Source organism: Ctenopharyngodon idella, chromosome 10 (assembly GCF_019924925.1).
Source record: "Ctenopharyngodon idella isolate HZGC_01 chromosome 10, HZGC01, whole genome shotgun sequence".
In the NCBI taxonomy this organism is placed as follows: Eukaryota; Metazoa; Chordata; class Actinopteri; order Cypriniformes; family Xenocyprididae; genus Ctenopharyngodon; species Ctenopharyngodon idella.
The window spans coordinates 44,534,002-44,551,364 of NC_067229.1; the positions used below are offsets into that span (position 1 = coordinate 44,534,002).

At 37.3% G+C, this 17,363-nt stretch overlaps 1 protein-coding gene across 9 annotated transcripts; it reads left to right on the top strand.

Moving 5' to 3' along the window:
• The first annotated feature begins 398 nt into the window (after nt 1-398).
• Nucleotides 399-17,119, top strand: casp17 (caspase 17, apoptosis-related cysteine peptidase). 9 transcript variants are annotated; one of them, XM_051907611.1, is made up of 6 exons: nt 7,690-8,327; nt 8,533-8,586; nt 8,839-9,044; nt 9,539-9,702; nt 10,133-10,265; nt 10,364-11,434. In XM_051907611.1, exons 1-6 carry the CDS (start codon nt 8,242-8,244, stop codon nt 10,675-10,677), a joined length of 957 nt encoding a protein of 318 aa, XP_051763571.1. In that variant the 5' UTR covers nt 7,690-8,241; the 3' UTR covers nt 10,678-11,434. The 9 variants fall into 9 exon arrangements, with proteins under 9 accessions (XP_051763579.1, XP_051763576.1, XP_051763578.1 ...); XM_051907619.1 differs by lacking the exons at nt 7,690-8,327; nt 8,533-8,586; nt 8,839-9,044; nt 9,539-9,702; nt 10,133-10,265 and adding exons at nt 399-1,270; nt 1,604-1,767; nt 1,895-2,027; nt 2,119-2,193 and having other exon boundaries at nt 10,439-12,174; XM_051907620.1 differs by lacking the exons at nt 9,539-9,702; nt 10,133-10,265; nt 10,364-11,434 and adding exons at nt 15,276-15,439; nt 16,356-16,488; nt 16,587-17,119 and having other exon boundaries at nt 7,694-8,586.
• The last annotated feature ends 244 nt before the right edge of the window (nt 17,120-17,363 follow it).

Consider the following 17,363-nt stretch of genomic DNA (forward strand, 5'->3'; position numbering starts at 1 on the left):
TGGAAACAGTATTCCCTGGTGGCTGTGGCCTCATTCAGCAGGATAATCCACCCTGCCACAAAGCAAAAATGGTTTGAGGAGCACAATAAGTTTGAGGTGTTGACTTGGCCTCCAAATTCCCCAGATCTCAATCCGATCCAGCATCTGTGGGATGTGCTAAACAAACAAGTCCGATTCATGGAGGCTCCACCTCACAACTTACAGGACTTAAAGGATCTGCTGCTAACATCTTGGTGCCAGATACCACAGCACACCTTCAGGGCTCTAGTGGAGTCCATGCCTCGACGGGTCAGGGCTGATTTGGCAGCAAAAGGGGGACCAACACAATATTAGGAAGGTGGTCATAATGTTATGCCCGATGTTTACCATGTAATATGACAACATGCTTCTGTCAATGTGTATTAAATGAACTCAGTAGTTTGTTTGTTTCCACATTACACTGAATAAAATTTGTTGTAGGATTCACTTTGTAACAATGTTCACAAAATCGAATTGTTAGTAAGTTTCCCAAATAATTCCAAAGAAATAGTAACACATTCAATTAAACATTTTTGTTTTTAAATATTTTTTAAGTAAACACAATTTTGAAGTAGAAAGACTGAAACAGTATTTTCCACTCGTACTGTATCATTTTAATTTAACTTTTTTTTTTTTTTTTTTTTTACAGTGTTTGTGCCTATACAGAAAAATTAACTTTCAATAATAATTATAAACTATCTAGAAATATTTATTGGATCTCCCCTTATTTTCTGTCCCTGACTTCAGTCGAATTGCTGCTTCCTGTTTCCTCACAAATCTTTGCAAGTGTAAATACCTAAAAAGCACCTACAGGTTTTATTCCGTTCTAGATTTGCAGACATCACGCACCTGACAAAGTTGTGCAATCACGAGTGATGACACAAAAATCTATGCCTAGGAAAGCCATAAATGACAAGTGACTTCTGAAACGAGGGCAGGGCTCATACTATAAATACAGGCAGATAACTTAGAGTCAGCTTATTCTGACACAATTTGATTGCATTGAAAATCAGCGTTTGACAAGAGAGAACCATGTCTTTTTGTAGATTTCCTTTCACAGCTAACAAGACTGTGAAGAACAGGGCATTAATAGTGTCTGTGGAGAACTTCTATCCAGATGCAGGTCTGAGCAAGAGGAAGGGTGTAAAGAGAGACTCTCGAAGACTTCACAATATCCTCACCAAACTCGGCTTCTCTGTGGAAATCAGAATAGACATTGAAGCAGAAGAGATCTATGAAGCATTTAAAGCAGGTAAAGTGAGCCATCATGTGTTAATGTTTACTTTACTATGTAATTTATGTTTTATGACTGCAATGTTCATTTTCATGTTATGTGATGATCCAAAAAATTTAAATTTAAGTCAATGTTTAACAGTAAAGCACAGATGCATTTACAGATGCGACTTCTTTTTACACCCCTTTTGTTGTTGTAAATTCTGTAAATTAGAAAGGTTTGGATGCCATTATGAATCAGTCAAATTTGACTGCAGATAATGAGAGTAGTAGACTTTTTAATAATAAGCTTAAAAATAAAAAATTGCACCATCCATTCCAGATACTCACTAACTCTGTCCTCCATCCTCAGAGAGCGAGAAGACGGTCAAAGACAGTTTTGTGGGCATCATATCCACTCATGGTGAGGAGGGTGTTGTGTTTGGTGCTGACGGATGTGCCGTGAAACTGGCCGAGATCTACAGCTACTTTGGAGGCCCGTCAATGGCGGACAAGAGCAAACTCTTCCTCATCCAGGTACAATTTCTGAAAAATGTACTCTTGTGACCTTTCATATTCCTGCATTAGAGTCTGTGCGCTAAATATCGATGGGTTGTTACAGATTTTGATGGAATGTTTATTATCGTGACTTTTTGCTGTGCAGGCTTGTCGAGGATATGAGTTGGATGGAGGTGTGGAGGTGGAGACAGACTCTTCATCCTCAGAGGAAGAGGACGGCATGTCTGAGCTTTTTTCCATTCCTATTGACACTGCAGTTATGTACGCCACATCACCAGGTATTATCTCCAAAACATTGTTTGCATAGATCGTACAGTCACAAATGCTTCACTTCCTCACTCACGTTCAATTGTCGCATTTGTTTTGAAGGTTACGGTGCGTTCATGCATCCTCTGGGCTCAGTGTTGATTCAGACTCTCTGTGATTTGCTGGAAAAGGAAGGAGGTCCAGATCTGGAGATCACAAAACTTCTGACTCGACTAAACTACCAGGTGGCCTACAACTTCCAATCAAGAGGGAAAATGTTGGGCGGCAAAAAGCAGATGCCGTGCTTTGTGACCCGCTTTACCAGAGAAGTTTTCCCATTCATGGACAGCAGGACGGCAGCAGCAGAAGATTTGAGCTTGACATTTGCAGCCACAAAACTCATCGATGAACCCAGAAGGTCCCGGAAGAGCTCCATCAGCTGAAGATCATTTAACAGAGACTGACTGTAAAGAATACGACTTCTTGTTAGACATCTATATTATCCAGAGGTGTAAAGTACTTGAGTAAATGTAATTAGTTACTGTACTTGAGTATCTTTTTGGCTACTTTGTAGTTGTACTGAGTATCAAAGATATTAGCAACTTTTACTCTCTACTTGACTACATTTTTGAACAAGTAAATGTACTTTTTACTCCACTACATTTGTGATGAATAATACAATTACACACTACATATACATCATGGCAGCTAACTTTTTCTGCAGTTTGTTTCTGATATAAAGAAGCGATATCTCCATCTAAGGGCATTGAAGGTTCTATATCTTGTGCATTTTGCCTTTACTCCCCCAAAACTTGTCAACAAGGACACTTTACGTGAATGTGAGTGCATTAGCAGGTAGTTGCTGATCGCAGATGTTGACTGCAGCTGGTGATGAGGCTCAAACCAGCACATACAGTAGACTTTGACTATTTAATTTTACTTAACATTGTTTTATTTATCCGCTATATTTACAAGACCATTTTGAAGGATATTGATTTACTTATGGCCTCTTGAGCTTAACTGAGACTTGAGAGTTTGTAGACGTTAAAAGGTTGTTGTGTCGACCTTGATTTATTGCAATATTGAGGTGTTCAGTTTTATTTTGATTTTAGAAAATAAACTTGATTTCTCATCTTACAAATCAATTGTTTCTTATTTTCACTGGCATGTCTCTCAGGACTAGTGCATCTCTGAGCCTACATTCAGCATGAGTAAAATACTTAAGTACTGTTAAAATCAGATACTTTAATACTTTTACTCAAGTCGTATTGGAATTGGTTACTTGTAACTTGTAGTGGAGTCATTTTCGATGCAAGGTATCAGTACTTCTACTCAAGTATGGTTTTTATGTACTCTTTACACCTCTGATATTATCTCATTTGATGAGATAACGTAACGCCACAGCAGTGAACTGTTGGGAAACGTGCAGGATGTGTCCTATGTTCCTTTGAAGTCTTAGGGAATTTGCTACTACTTTTATTTATTTTTCTAAAGTAAAACAATCATATGAATATTCTGTTATTTATTTTGTGTTATTATATATCTAAATCTTGAAAGTGTTTGTCTGCTATATGTGATACACAAATAAATCCTACATTGGAGACAATTTTTGAAGTTCAGTTTGATATCTTGTGCAACAGCATTTTAATGAAATACTGATTCCGGGAAACACTGAACCTGTTGGAAACAAACGTTACGCCTAGTTATGTCATGGTCATAATACATAGTCATTATTTACTGTACTTCAAGGTGTGAACCGTTTATTGCACACTCTGTACTAGTTTCAAGTGCTCATGTGATGTGAGTTGACAGCCAATCCAAACTTTCTACATGGCCTGTTGGTCACAAACACTAATGCCAGGTTACATTTAACTGTTTGCAGAGTGATGACTATTATTTCTATGGCATGTTAGACATTAAATGAGCATCTGGAATGTCAGTAACAAATTGTCTGGTAATTCACTACTTACTGGAACTTCCAGATGACGCTGCCATTTATCTATTAGCATCTGAGACCGAGAGATGTGCATCATCATGAGTTGTAGTACTTCTTGACATGAATGATTGGAACACACTGTACCAAGATTACTTTATCAAGAGAAACAGACGTCAATGACAACATGCAATCCGCAAGAAACTAACTTACAGTTTTACAGTCATGAAGGAAAAGCAGGAACTGATCATTTTTATTGTAGAAAATAAGCTCTGTGACCAGCAAAAGTTTATGATTCTTACACGTTTAGTTCATCATGATGATCTTCACAAATGAACAACTTTTATGGATTTGAAGCATAAATATAATGGCCAAGGCTACATCTGAAATCGTATACTCTGTTGAGCAGTTACTCTTTTTGAATAAGTACTTACTTTAAGAAGTATGTTCTATATAGTTGTCATGAACTGCTCTGAGGTGTGAAGGTTGAGGATCCTTTGTAATCCAAAACAGGCAAGAGGTCAAAACATGCAAAAAATCCAAAACAAACACCAGGCAGGAAACAGGGGAAACCAGAAAAGAGGCAGGGGACAAAACCATGAAACAGATAAACAAAGACAAAAGCGTGCTAAAATGCAAACTCGTTTCTGGGTTTTGGCCTACAAAAAAACATTTCCTATGAGACTAAAATAGTCTTCCATCATAAGGCGCATGTGAAAAATATAATTCTGAGACATTCAAATGCCATGTTTCTATTTTTTTTTAGATGTTTAAAAATATTTAAATATGCTGATGACAAGAAGTGATATACAAATGGAAAGTCTGCAATTAATAAAATGATTTAAAATAGCCAAATTCAGGTGCTGAGAAACGTAACACGTAGCCTACCTAGTACGTGACAATGCTGTTTATGTGCTACTTCTGCAGTGGTCTAAACAATGATTTATATTTGAATATTGACACAGAGAAACTTGAAAAGCAATTGATACAAAGTAAACACCGGTGTTGAGGAAAGTTACTTTTAAAAGTAATGCATTACAATATTGCATTACGCCCTAAAAAAGTAACTAACTGCGTTACTTAGTTACTTTCTATGAAAAGTAATGCGTTACTTTTTCTCACCTGGGCTGGGCTTGCTTGTTTGTTTTTTAGTAACAATAAAAAAGTTATATTTTCGGCAAATGTTAAGGCCCTTTAAGACCAAAAGTGAAATAATTAAGCTTCAGGCTGAAGGAAATGCATGTTTACTCCTGTACAGTAGAGGGCGCAGCTCAAACAAACCTTTCAGCTGTGCTGCCATTCTGGATTAAAGAAGAACAGGACACAGGAGAAGAAAGTTGAACACTTATTTCTAAATCTAATCTAAAGTAATTTTTGCTTATTAGTATGGTTGAATTGGATCACTGAAGATCAGCAGCAAAGACATTGGTTAATAAAGTGAGGTTAAATACATAAACGTGTAATTTAATATAGTTAATTATTACAGGTTTGTGTAAAATTCCGAGATTGCATTTCATTGTTTTTATTCATTTTGAGAAATACTGAATGTTTTCATGCAAGTGAGATGAGTAAATGCCAACCCGATCTCACGGCAGTTCGTACATATTTTACGAGGTGGCTAATTCTTACCACCTCATTTCTACAAATTCATACGTTTTTTGCTAAATCGTACATATTTTACGAGTTGCCAAATTGGAATGAATTCAAACGAATGACCTACCCCTAACCCCGCCCCTAAACCTACCAGTCACTGGGGTTTAGACAAATCGTATGAATTCGTATGAGTGAGGTTGTACAAATTCGTACGAATTAGCCACCTCGTAAAATATGTACGAATTGGACTACAATAGAACTACAATAACCATCATGTTCAGACAGCGCACACAACGCCTCAGCACTTTATTTCTCTCAACATGGGGACAGGAGAGCTGTCAGTCAATAAATGTGAAAACAAAGTAACTTGCGTTATTTACTTAAAGTAACTTAGATATTTTGTTGTAAATTGAAAAAGTAATGCGTTACTTTACTAGTTACTTGAAAAAAGTAATCTGATTACGTAACTCAAGTTACTTGTAATGCATTTCCCAAAAAAAAACACAGAATATGAAAAGCATTTCACCCTGTTTTCTGCTAATTTGCATGTCCTTTACCCTTTCTTATATTTTTATTGGCTGTTTGTGTTCATACCTGCTGGCATACAGAAGTTCTGTGGAAAGCATAGCCTACATCAATAATAGCTGGCAGTGTTGAGTTGTAAATAATGCTGACTGTCTACTGTGTTCATATCCACCCTTCTTCAGCACAAATAAAGGTGTGCCGTCACCACAAAAGCTTGATTTATTATAATATATTATAATAATAGATCTGCTACGCTGCTGCTGAATTGATGCTGCTGAGCAAGTACAGGAACTTGCTACTGCCAAATACATATGCTGATACACTGCTGTGCATATGCAAGACATACTGTTGCTTCACAAATAGTATATATAAAATTACCCATCTATACAGGTGGAGCTGGGGAAGGTGGAGGCCTTTCAAAGGAACTCTGAAAGCATGGTGCAAACTGCAACAGTGAATGCTAAAGAGCCATTTAAATGTGAGCAGCAAGCTCATTGGCTGCAAATGTGACTTGAACTAATCAGCTTGTGCCAAGTAGTTAACACTGAGAATTAGGGCTGGGTAAACAATATCGATTTCTCGATTTTAATCGAATCTCATTTTTACGAACCGATATCGATTCTTAAATCTTAAGAATCCTAGTCTGTTTTCAGTTGATGAACAGAACATGTAGTGCGCCTCCCATCCAATAAATCGCAATAATCTTTGTGCTTTGTTACTTTTGATATGAAGCAAAGTCTCAGATTTCAAATGACGTCCATCTTATTATGAGATTCAAAAAAATAAATACCGTTTTGGCGCTGTTTAATGTGGCGTGACAGATCGCTTTTGCACCTCAGATAAAGAGAAGCGGCAGTACGGAGCGCATGTGAACATCCTCTCCTCTGCTTTAATACCAGTTAAAGCGCGAAATAAACATGACTAAACATCTGAAAGTATGTTAAAATATACAGTACAACTTACCGAAATCCGTATCATGTCTCATGTAATAGCTCAATCAGTGTTTCAACCTCGGAAAGACGTCAATAAAACAGCTTGTAAATAATGTCACGTAACGTCACATTTACCTCAGAAAAACACATTCAGTGATCATAAACTCGTTAGTCAGCTAGAAAAGTGAACTCTAGAAAGCAGCATTCTGATAAATATAGCTATGCACCGTTACATATTCATTATAATGTTAATGCATGTTTAAATAAATCAGTTATGACAGCCACGATTTAAATAAAAAAAATAAAAAAAACTTATTTATTATAAAAAAACATAATTGAGTGTAATTTAAGTGTTTGTATATAAATAAGTTAATTTTAACCTTTATTATTATAGTAAAGTAGTACCAACTGACTCCCATGTGTAGTGTACAGCATTAGTTGAGAGATTTTTTTCCTCTAGAAAATTTGCCATGTACTGTAACTGATATACTACATCCAAAGTAATCGACATAGAATCGAATCCAATCGAAATCATAATCGAATTGAATCGCAAGCATGTGAATAGAAATCGAATTGAATCGTGAAAATTGTGTCAATACCCAGCCCTACTGAGAATAGAGTAGCCTACCTCAGGGATGATGTGTTTTTGTAGGCAACACCCGGAAGCGAGTTAGCATTTTAGGAATTCCAGTTCCATTGCCCTAAAGTCAATGGGTTTTTTGAATGGGTTTTTGCTAAATCGCCTGAAATAAGGTCTGTGGTTAACAAAGCCTCTAAATATTTTCATGTTTTGATCTATGACATAAAAACACATCAGTTATAACCCGCTTGTGATTTTTTAAACCTTTATTGTGTCTTAAAAACGGCAGTTGCTAACAAGTTGCTAAAAGGGACTACTTCTTTTGGCGGGGACTTTAGATGTCATCATGACAAACAGGACATTTGGACAGCATTTCTCATGAAAAAGTGGATAAGTATTCATACACAGCACAGATCATAATTAGCGAGCATGTTTTTAAATAAAGTTGTTTTTTAAATAAAGTTTGAGGAAGCTTGGTGGTGGTGACGTTGATCCGCGACCATGGTGTGCTGTAGTCCGTTTATAGCCTACTGTTAGCTTTTTATATCTGACGACTTTATTTAGGCTTCAAAATGTATAGATGTTGTGTTAACTTGTAAAGATTATCTTGATAGACAAAACGTGTAAGTGTCATAACCCTTTGTTAAACACAGAGCTTATTTTTTGTGATTTTCCAAAAGTCTATGGGAAAAATGCATAGGCTTTCGATCGAGGGAACCCGTGCGCCGCTAACTTCCGGGTTGGCCTACAAAAATACATCATCTCTGAGGTACTCTATATCATCAGTTTGCGTTAAGGACCCATCAACCGAGTTTTATGACAGAACTAGGCATTTATTATAATTTTATGTAATTATATATTACAAAAATGTAGAGTATAATTTTAATTTGAAAGATTTGAGCTTATGACTGGAAGTTTTCTTTCTTTTCTATTTTTCTACTATTAATTTTGTTGCAATTTTCTTACATCCTCAGTTACCAACAAACCATTGCTGATAAATTGGAAGATAAATACAAGCACCTACAAAGGTAGTAAATCACCTTTTTATGAGCTAAACCTTCTGATTCGTCTAGGAAGTGCCAGTGTTGCGTAGATCAGACGGATGACACAGTTAATGCCTGGAGGAAACACTCCATATATAGCATGACAGACTGCAAATGAGTCTCATTAAGGCTGGACTTACCTGTTATATGATGTTGAGACAGACTCTCCTTATTCTCAAACAGTTTTTGACTGCATTATACCTCAGAGTTTGACAGAAGAGAGATGTCTTTTTGTAGATTTCCTTTCACAGAAAACAAGAGGATGAAGAACAGGGCGTTAATAGTGTCTGTGGAGAACTTCTATCCAGATGCAGATCTGAACAAGAGGAACGGTGTGAAGAGAGACACTCAAAGGCTTCACAAAATCCTCACCAAACTCGGCTTCTCTGTGGAAATCAGAATAGACATTGAAGCAGAAGAGATCTATGAAGCATTTAAAGCAGGTAATTATATTGTTTAGTCTAATAAGTATTTTTTCTCCCTAGCAGAATTCATGTTTCATATCTGCGATGTTTGCTTTTGTGTTACATAAGGTAATTTATTGGAGCCAAAGTCCATGTCTGTTAATAATAGGCCTAGTGTACACAATTATCAGCAAGTACAGATTGGCACAAACTCTAACTTGTACATTTTTGTTAAAAAAAACAATTTGATTTTAATATGCAAAGAAATTACGATTCTTCTCGGGTTTGGGGGCGTTGAATGACAATTTGGTATTGCTATCAATCAGAAATGATGCGATTTGATTGGAAGAGATTGTGTCATTGTAAATCTGTCTTTAACCTCATGAACAATGACAGCTTATGGGTATTGCCTGAAGATAGTTAATACTTTCAATGGGAACAAATAAGCTCAAAAAAGAACATGCAGAATCTGTTCCTTTTGTTTAGTTATACATCACTGGCTTTTTAACTAATTCTCTGTCCTCCATCCTCAGAGAGCGAAAAGATGGTCAAAGACTGTTTTGTGGGCATCATATCCACTCATGGTGAGGAGGGTGTTGTGTTTGGTGCTGACGGATGTGCTGTGAAACTGGCCAAGATCTACAGCTACTTTGGAGGCCCTTTAATGGCAGACAAGAGCAAACTCTTCCTGATCCAGGTGCAATTTCTGAAAAATGTACTCACTTGTGAAACTCTTGTGACTGTCATGTTCTTGCACAAGAGCCTGTGCTTCAGCAAGTATCGATGGCTGTTCCAGTTTTGAATTCCTTCACCCTATACTTAGCGTTTTGAAAATGTTTACATTTTTTACTTGAATCAAAATTGTACAGAGCCCTACACATGACGTGCGGGACAAACAAAAAAATGTGGACATGATTCGGAAAGGCTAAAAAGTCTTTTAAAAAGTCACACTTGTACTGTTCACAGCCAAAAATGACTGCCATAGAGTAAAGCTTATGGCACGGCTGCTCACTGAATAAAATATGTAGACATGAAATATTGATTTTGAGTTGGATATTATTTTTAAAGCTTGTGGCTTGTTACAGACTTTAATTGAATGTTTATTATCATGACTTCTCGCTGTGCAGGCTTGTCGAGGATATGAGTTAGATGGAGGTGTGGAGGTGGAGACAGACTCTTCATCCTCAGAAGAAGAGGACGGCATGTCTGAGCTTTTTTCCATTCCTATTGACACTGCAGTTATGTACGCCACATCACCAGGTATGATTTATTATCTCCAAAACATTGTTTGCATAGATTGTAAAGTCACAAATGCTTCACGTCCTCACTCACGTTCATGTGTCACATTTGTTTTGAAGGTTACGGTGCGTTCATGCATCCTCTGGGCTCAGCATTGATTCAGACTCTCTGTGATTTGCTGGAAAAGGAAGGAGGTCCAGATCTGGAGATCACAAAACTTCTGACTCGACTAAACTACCAGGTGGCCTACAACTTCCAATCAAGAGGGGAAAAGTTGGGCGGCAAAAAGCAGATGCCGTGCTTTGTGACCCGCTTTACCAGAGAAGTTTTCCCATTCAGCAAGACGGCAGCAGCAGAAGATTTGAGCTTGATCTTTGCAGCCACAAAACTCATCAGTGATCCTGTAAGGTCCCGGAAGAGCTCCATCAGCTGAAGATCATTTAACAGAGACTGACGGGGGAAATCTTGATCTCAGATAAGCTTTTCTATAACATCTCTCAGAGTATCTCACCGGAGACTGATAATGAAGCCAGTGACACCATGTCACGTAAAGTTTAATCTTCTGCAAGAAGATGTCCATTCATGTGTCATGAGTTTTTGCAACCTCCTAATGTATATATGGTGCTCAATAAAAACAGTGTGGAAATGGTGCTACATTTTTCTAGGATTCGTTGATAAATAGAAAGTTCAAAAGAACAGCTTTTATTTCAAAAAGAAATCTGTCACAGTTATCTTGACTCATTCACCTTAAGTTTCGTTCTCATGGACTTTCAGTTTCGTTTTCATCAGTCACATGTGTTCCTTTAAGTTTTCCTGCCAGTCATCAATTCCCATGGACACACATCAGATAATCACAGCTGTTCATCATCTCCTCATTATCACTGCGTATTTAAGGTGCGTTCACCTCGTAATTCCAAGATTCTAGCTTGTAAAAAGTGTTCACGTCCTCATAGAGCTCTTAATTACAGCTTGTAGGATGGGAGTTTTCTGAAAGCTCCCACGTGTACAGCTCAGAATATAATGTCACGTGTTGTCATCTCAAGATTCAAGTAAATACGAGGTGGCGTGAACACAGCATTAGTTCCTCACGTTCACTCTATGTTGGTCAGCCGATGTTTGCTAGTGTTTTGCAGCACACTGTTACTGTCTACCCTTTTGTTTAAATAAACCATGTTGATATTTGTAGCCCATCTTCATCTTGTGACAAAATCTTTTGTAATATTATAAATGTCCTTACTGTACTGATCCCAAACAAAGAGTAATTAAAGCGTAAGTAAGGAATAATTGACAACAGGCCGTTGAATTATTAGAAAATAATGCACACCTGAGATGGTAATGCGGCCATGACGCAAAGCGAAGTGTGCATTATTTTCTAAAAATTAAACAGTCCGGAGTCAATTATTCCTCTTGTGCTACGGTTACCACACCTCAAGACACTGTTCCAATGTTGTATTTCAAGACATTTGTCAGGTTTTTGTCCTTAAAACACTCTTAAGTGTGGGACAAATTTCTTACACATTTTATCCCAAGCCTCCGTTGCTAATTCCAAAACGTCATTTCAGAATTATTAACGGAGGCTTGAGCCAATGATACCAGACTTAATACAGTTGAGAGAGAGAGAGAGAGAGAGAGAGAGAGAGAGAGAATAAGCATATGTGAATTAGCCCACCTGAGTCTGTGCGTCTCTCACGGTAGCAGCATCTCTACTATAACTATAAATTTATCTACCTCAAGAACTGCATAGTTGTTAGAAATGTTATGTAGCTTTTAAGTTGCTAAAATATTTTACTGATTAATTCATCACAGCAGCGTGGACAACACGTTTCTTTGCAAGTGTAACTGGTCTGTTTTCTGCGTTGTGTTATGAAGAACAGTTTCGCTGATCTTTTACTTATCTGATATAAAACAAATAAACAGCCTCTTAGTGTGAGAGTCGCCTTTGTTTTCTCTATAAAACAAATGTGATGTACACTTGTCACACATGCTCATTTCCACATTTAGGCCCAAATGCAAAAATACAACTCAAACAGGGTGAAATGACAAAAATAACCACAAAGATACACTATATTGCCAAAAGTTTTGGGATGCCTGCCTTTACGTGCACATGAACTTTAATGACATCCCATTCTTAATCCGTAGGGTTTAATTTGGAGTTGGCCCACCCTTTGCAGCTATAACAGCTTCAACTCTTCTGGGAAGGCTTTCCACAAGGTTTAGGAGTGTGTTTATGGGAATTTTTGACCATTCTTCTAGAAGCGCATTTGTGAGGTCAGGCACTGATGTTGGTGAGAAGGCCTGGCTCGCAGTCTCCGCTCTAATTCATCCCAAAGCTGTTCTATCAGGTTGAGGTCAGGACTCTGTGCAGGCCAGTGAAATTCCTCCACACCAAACTCGCTCATTCATGTCTTTATGGACCTCGCTTTGTGCACTGGTGCGCAGTCATGATGGAACAGGAAGGGGTCATCCCCAAACTGTTCCCACAAAGTTGGGAGCATTAAATTGTCCAAAATGTCTTGGTATGCTGAAGCATTAAGAGTTCCTTTCACTGGAACTAAGGGGCTAAGCCCAACCCCTGAAAAACAACCCCACACCATAATCCCCCCTCCACCAAACTTTACACTTGGCACAATGCTGTCAGGCAAGTACCGTTCTCCTGCAACCGCCAAACCCAGACTCGTCCATCAGATTGCCAGACAGAGAATTGGATTGGAACACCTGAATTCAATGATTTGGAGGGGTGTCCCAATACTTCTTGCAATATAGTGTAGGAAAAATAACATTATACACATAAATTAGAGTGAAAATATAGACATAAAAGCATCAATTACAATAAAGATTAACCAAGATTATCAGGTGTCAGATTACAACTCACCTCTCTAGTGCATTAACAATGCGAAGAGGAAGAGGAGGAGACAGAACAGGAAATTATGTTCACTCATGATGTCATCACCACAATTAAAGGGGAAAGCACTCACATTTCAATTAGGCAGTTTTATCAGGTGTATAAAAATTTTGTGTGAATTCTAATAAACAATACATAATTTAACAGAAAGCTTTCTGTACCTGTTACACGAGTGTGTGTCCGTATTGTATGTGTGTGCGTTTGAGTGAAATAGAGAGAGTGGGAGAGTATGCGCTTTCAGGACACAATAAAACGTATTTTGTGGCAAAAACCATGACAATAATTTGTTGTTTTTATCCTATTGTTTACTATATTTATCTGCTTGGTCTGTGTTTTTGTGGGTTTTTGCTTCTTTTGCTGTTGTAGGCTGTGAAGACCTTTTGAAATAACTGAAATCATTTGGCGAAGTGATATGGAACTGTAATGCGGTCAAGACCTGCCTAGAACTACTTTAGCCGTGTTTCCCTGAAAATAATTGCACACCTTAGAACGTCCGTCAACCAATCAGATTCGAGCATTCAACAGCTCCGTAGTATAATTTAAGAATAATTTATTATTGACAGTTTTGCTTTAAACATTTTTGGAATACTTTTGTGTAAAAAAAAAAAAAAAAATCCATATGATAATAAAATCTATTTTTTTAAATATGGCAAAATATGGAAGTGTAAAAAGTTACTAGGCATAATTGATCTAAAAAAATACACTTTTAATAAATAATTTACATAAGCTCTGATGCAACAGCCATTTTACAGAATTACCGAAAATGAATGTGATGATCATTTCGATCATATTCTGCCTGAGTTCAAAATAAAACCGAAACAAATGTTCAGTTGACGGTGACTCAGATTAAGTAATCATGGTCACACTTTGCCCGATACATTTACTGCATTTACGGTTTTTGCACACAAATGAATGTACGTGACAGCAGATCCAGACATGCAGGATTTCATCATGGCCTGTTGATCAAGAATACTGATGCCATGAATTCATCTGAAAATACTTCACTCAAGAGCACTGAGAGGTTTTTGCTCATTTGAATGAACGCAGATGATCGGGTTTTATGCTAAATGAGTAAAACAGCCAAATTCAGGTGCTGAGTAACGTAACACGTACTACGTGACAACACAGTTTATGTGCTACTTAACAATATTTGAATATTGACACAGAGAAACCTTAATAGCCATTGATAAAAAGTAAACACAAAATAAGAAAAGCATTTCACCCTGTTTTTTATTTTTGCTAATTTTTCCACGGTGTCCTTTAACCTTTCTTTTATTTTTATTGGTTGTTGTGTTTATACCTGCTGACATACAGAACATCTGTGGAAAGTACATCAATAGTAGTTGACAGTGTTGAGTTGTAAATCATGCTGCCTGTCTAAGGTGTTCATATGGAAGATAAATACAAGCACCTACAAAGCTAGTAAATCACCTTTTTATGAGCTAAAACTTCTGACTGGAAAAGTTACAGGAAAAGTTCCAGTGTTGCAGTTATTGCCTGGAGGAAACACTCCATATATGGCATGACAGACATGCAAATGAGCCTTGTTAAGGCTGGACTCATCTGTTACATGATGTTGAGACAGACTCTACTTATTCTCAAACAGTTTTTGATTGCATTATACCTCAGCATTTGACAGAAAAAAGAAAGATGTCTTTTTGTAGATTTCCTATCACAGAAAACAAGAGGATGAAGAACAGGGCGTTAATAGTGTCTGTGGAGAACTTCTATCCAGATGCAGGTCTGAACAAGAGGAACGGTGTGAAGAGAGACACTAAAAGGCTTCACAAAATCCTCACCAAACTCGGCTTCTCTGTGGAAATCAGAATAGACATTGAAGCAGAAGAGATCTATGAAGCATTTAAAGCAGGTAATTATATTGTTTAGTCTAATAATTTCAATGATTTGATGTTGCTATCAATCAGAAATGAATGAATGAATGAATCATATGAGCAACAAAACTACTAGTCGATGACTAAATGTCATGCAGACTGAAATCTGAACATATATGATATGCGACATGAATGGAATTGATTGTGTCATTGTAAAAAAGAACATGCAGAATCTGTTCCTTTTGTTTAGTTATACATCACTGGCTTTTTAACTAATTCTCTGTCCTCCATCCTCAGAGAGCGAGAAGACGGTCAAAGACAGTTTTGTGGGCATCATATCCACTCATGGTGAGGAGGGTGTTGTGTTTGGTGCTGACGGATGTGCTGTGAAACTGGCCAAGATCTACAGCTACTTTGGAGGCCCGTCGATGGCGGACAAGAGCAAACTCTTCCTCATCCAGGTACAATTTCTGAAAGATGTATGATTCTTCATACAGTGGACTACCAGTAAAATTGATAAAAATTTGGAACCAAAAATTATTCAGACACTTTGACCTGACCATGTTTTGCTTAAGTGTTATCTGACATAATTAAGATTAATTTTTTAACTCTGAGATCTTGTCATATTTTATTACCATTTTTTTAAACTATAGTGAATAAACTGTATTAATGAATGAATTGTTCAAGGTGTCTGAATACATTTTGGTTTGACTGTATATACACTGCCCGGCCAAAAAAAATTTCTTTTTGGATTTAAATAGGCAAATGCTTAAGAGCAAGATCTTGACCAAAAATGATGCACCTCTCGATGGAAATGAATGTTGTGATGTTATTTCCATCAAGAGGTGCATACATTTTTGGTCAAGATCTTGTATTGACAATGTAAGAGGTGAGCACTCTGTAAAGTCTTCTCCAGCACATCCTAAAGGCTTTCAATGAATTTAAGGTCTGGACTCATGCCAATTCATGTGTGAAAATGGTTCTTCATGCTCCATCCCAAACTTTCTTTCACAATTTTAAGCCTGATGAATCTTGACATTGTCATCCTGGAATATCGCTATGATACGTCTTCCTACATGTTTGTTTAAGAAATGCTACACACTCCATCAATTAGGGTTAGAAAAATATATACATATATATGTGTGTGCGTGTTTGTCCTGATGTCATGTGCAGGGCTTCGCAGAATTGTACTAAACTTGTGACTTTTGTGGCACTTGCTATGTGGTTACAAAAAAATAGTGGACATAATTCAGAAAGGCTAAACAGTCTTTAAAACGTCACTGAAATATTGATTTTGAGTTGGATATTATTCTTAAAGCTTGTGACTTGTTAAAGATTTTCAATGAATGTTTATTATCATGACTTCTCGCTGTGCAGGCTTGTCGAGGATATAAGGCAGATGGAGGTGTGGAGGTGGAGACAGACTCTTCATCCTCAAAGGAAGAGGACGGCATGTCTGAGCTTTTTTCCATTCCTATTGACACTGCAGTTATGTACGCCACATCACCAGGTACGATTTATTATCTCCAAAACATTGTTTGCATAGATCGTAAAATCACAAATGCTTCACTTCCTCACTCACGTTCAGTTGTCGCATTTGTTTTGAAGGTTACGGTGCGTTCATGCATCCTCTGGGCTCAGTGTTGATTCAGACTCTCTGTGATTTGCTGGAAAAGGAAGGAGGTCCAGATCTGGAGATCACAAAACTTCTGACTCGACTAAACTACCAGGTGGCCTACAACTTCCAATCAAGAGGGAAAAAGTTGGGCGGCAAAAAGCAGATGCTGTGCTTTGTGACCCGCTTTACCAGAGAAGTTTTCCCATTCATGGACAGCAGGACGGCAGCAGCAGAAGATCTGAGCTTGACATTTGCAGCCACAAAACTCATCAGTGCAGAAGATCATTTAACAGAGACTGACTGTAAAGAATCTGATGGGGGAAATATTTATCTCAGATAAACTTTTCTACAACATCTCTCAAAGTATCTCACCGGAGACTGATAATGAAGCCAGTGACGTGTATATCATAAAATATTATTCCTGTGATGCAGAGCTGAATTTTCAGAATCATTACTCCAGTCTTCAGTGTCACATGATCTTTAGGAAATCATTCTAATATGCAATAAAGATTTCTTTTTATTATGAATGTGTGCTGCTTAATATTTTTGTGGAGACGGTGATATTTTTTTTTCAGGATTCTTTGATAAATAGAAAGTTCAAAAGAACACCTTTTATTTGAAACAGAAATCTTTTGTAACATTACAAATGTCCTTATTGTACTGACCCCAAATAAAGAGTAATTAAAGTGTAATTTAAGATTTTAAGTGTATTAGTTTTGCTAGTATTAAACATTTTTAGAATACTTTTGGGTAAAAAAAATCCATAT

Excerpts from the sequence above, each read along its gene's own strand:
- casp17 (XM_051907611.1), top strand. The coding sequence starts at position 8,242 with ATGGGAAAAATGCATAGGCTTTCGATCGAGGGAACCCGTGCGCCGCTA. Across the intron at positions 9,703-10,132 it reads GCAAACTCTTCCTGATCCAG|GCTTGTCGAGGATATGAGTT; the intron begins GTGCAATTTCTG and ends CTCGCTGTGCAG. Across the intron at positions 10,266-10,363 it reads TATGTACGCCACATCACCAG|GTTACGGTGCGTTCATGCAT; the intron begins GTATGATTTATT and ends TTTGTTTTGAAG.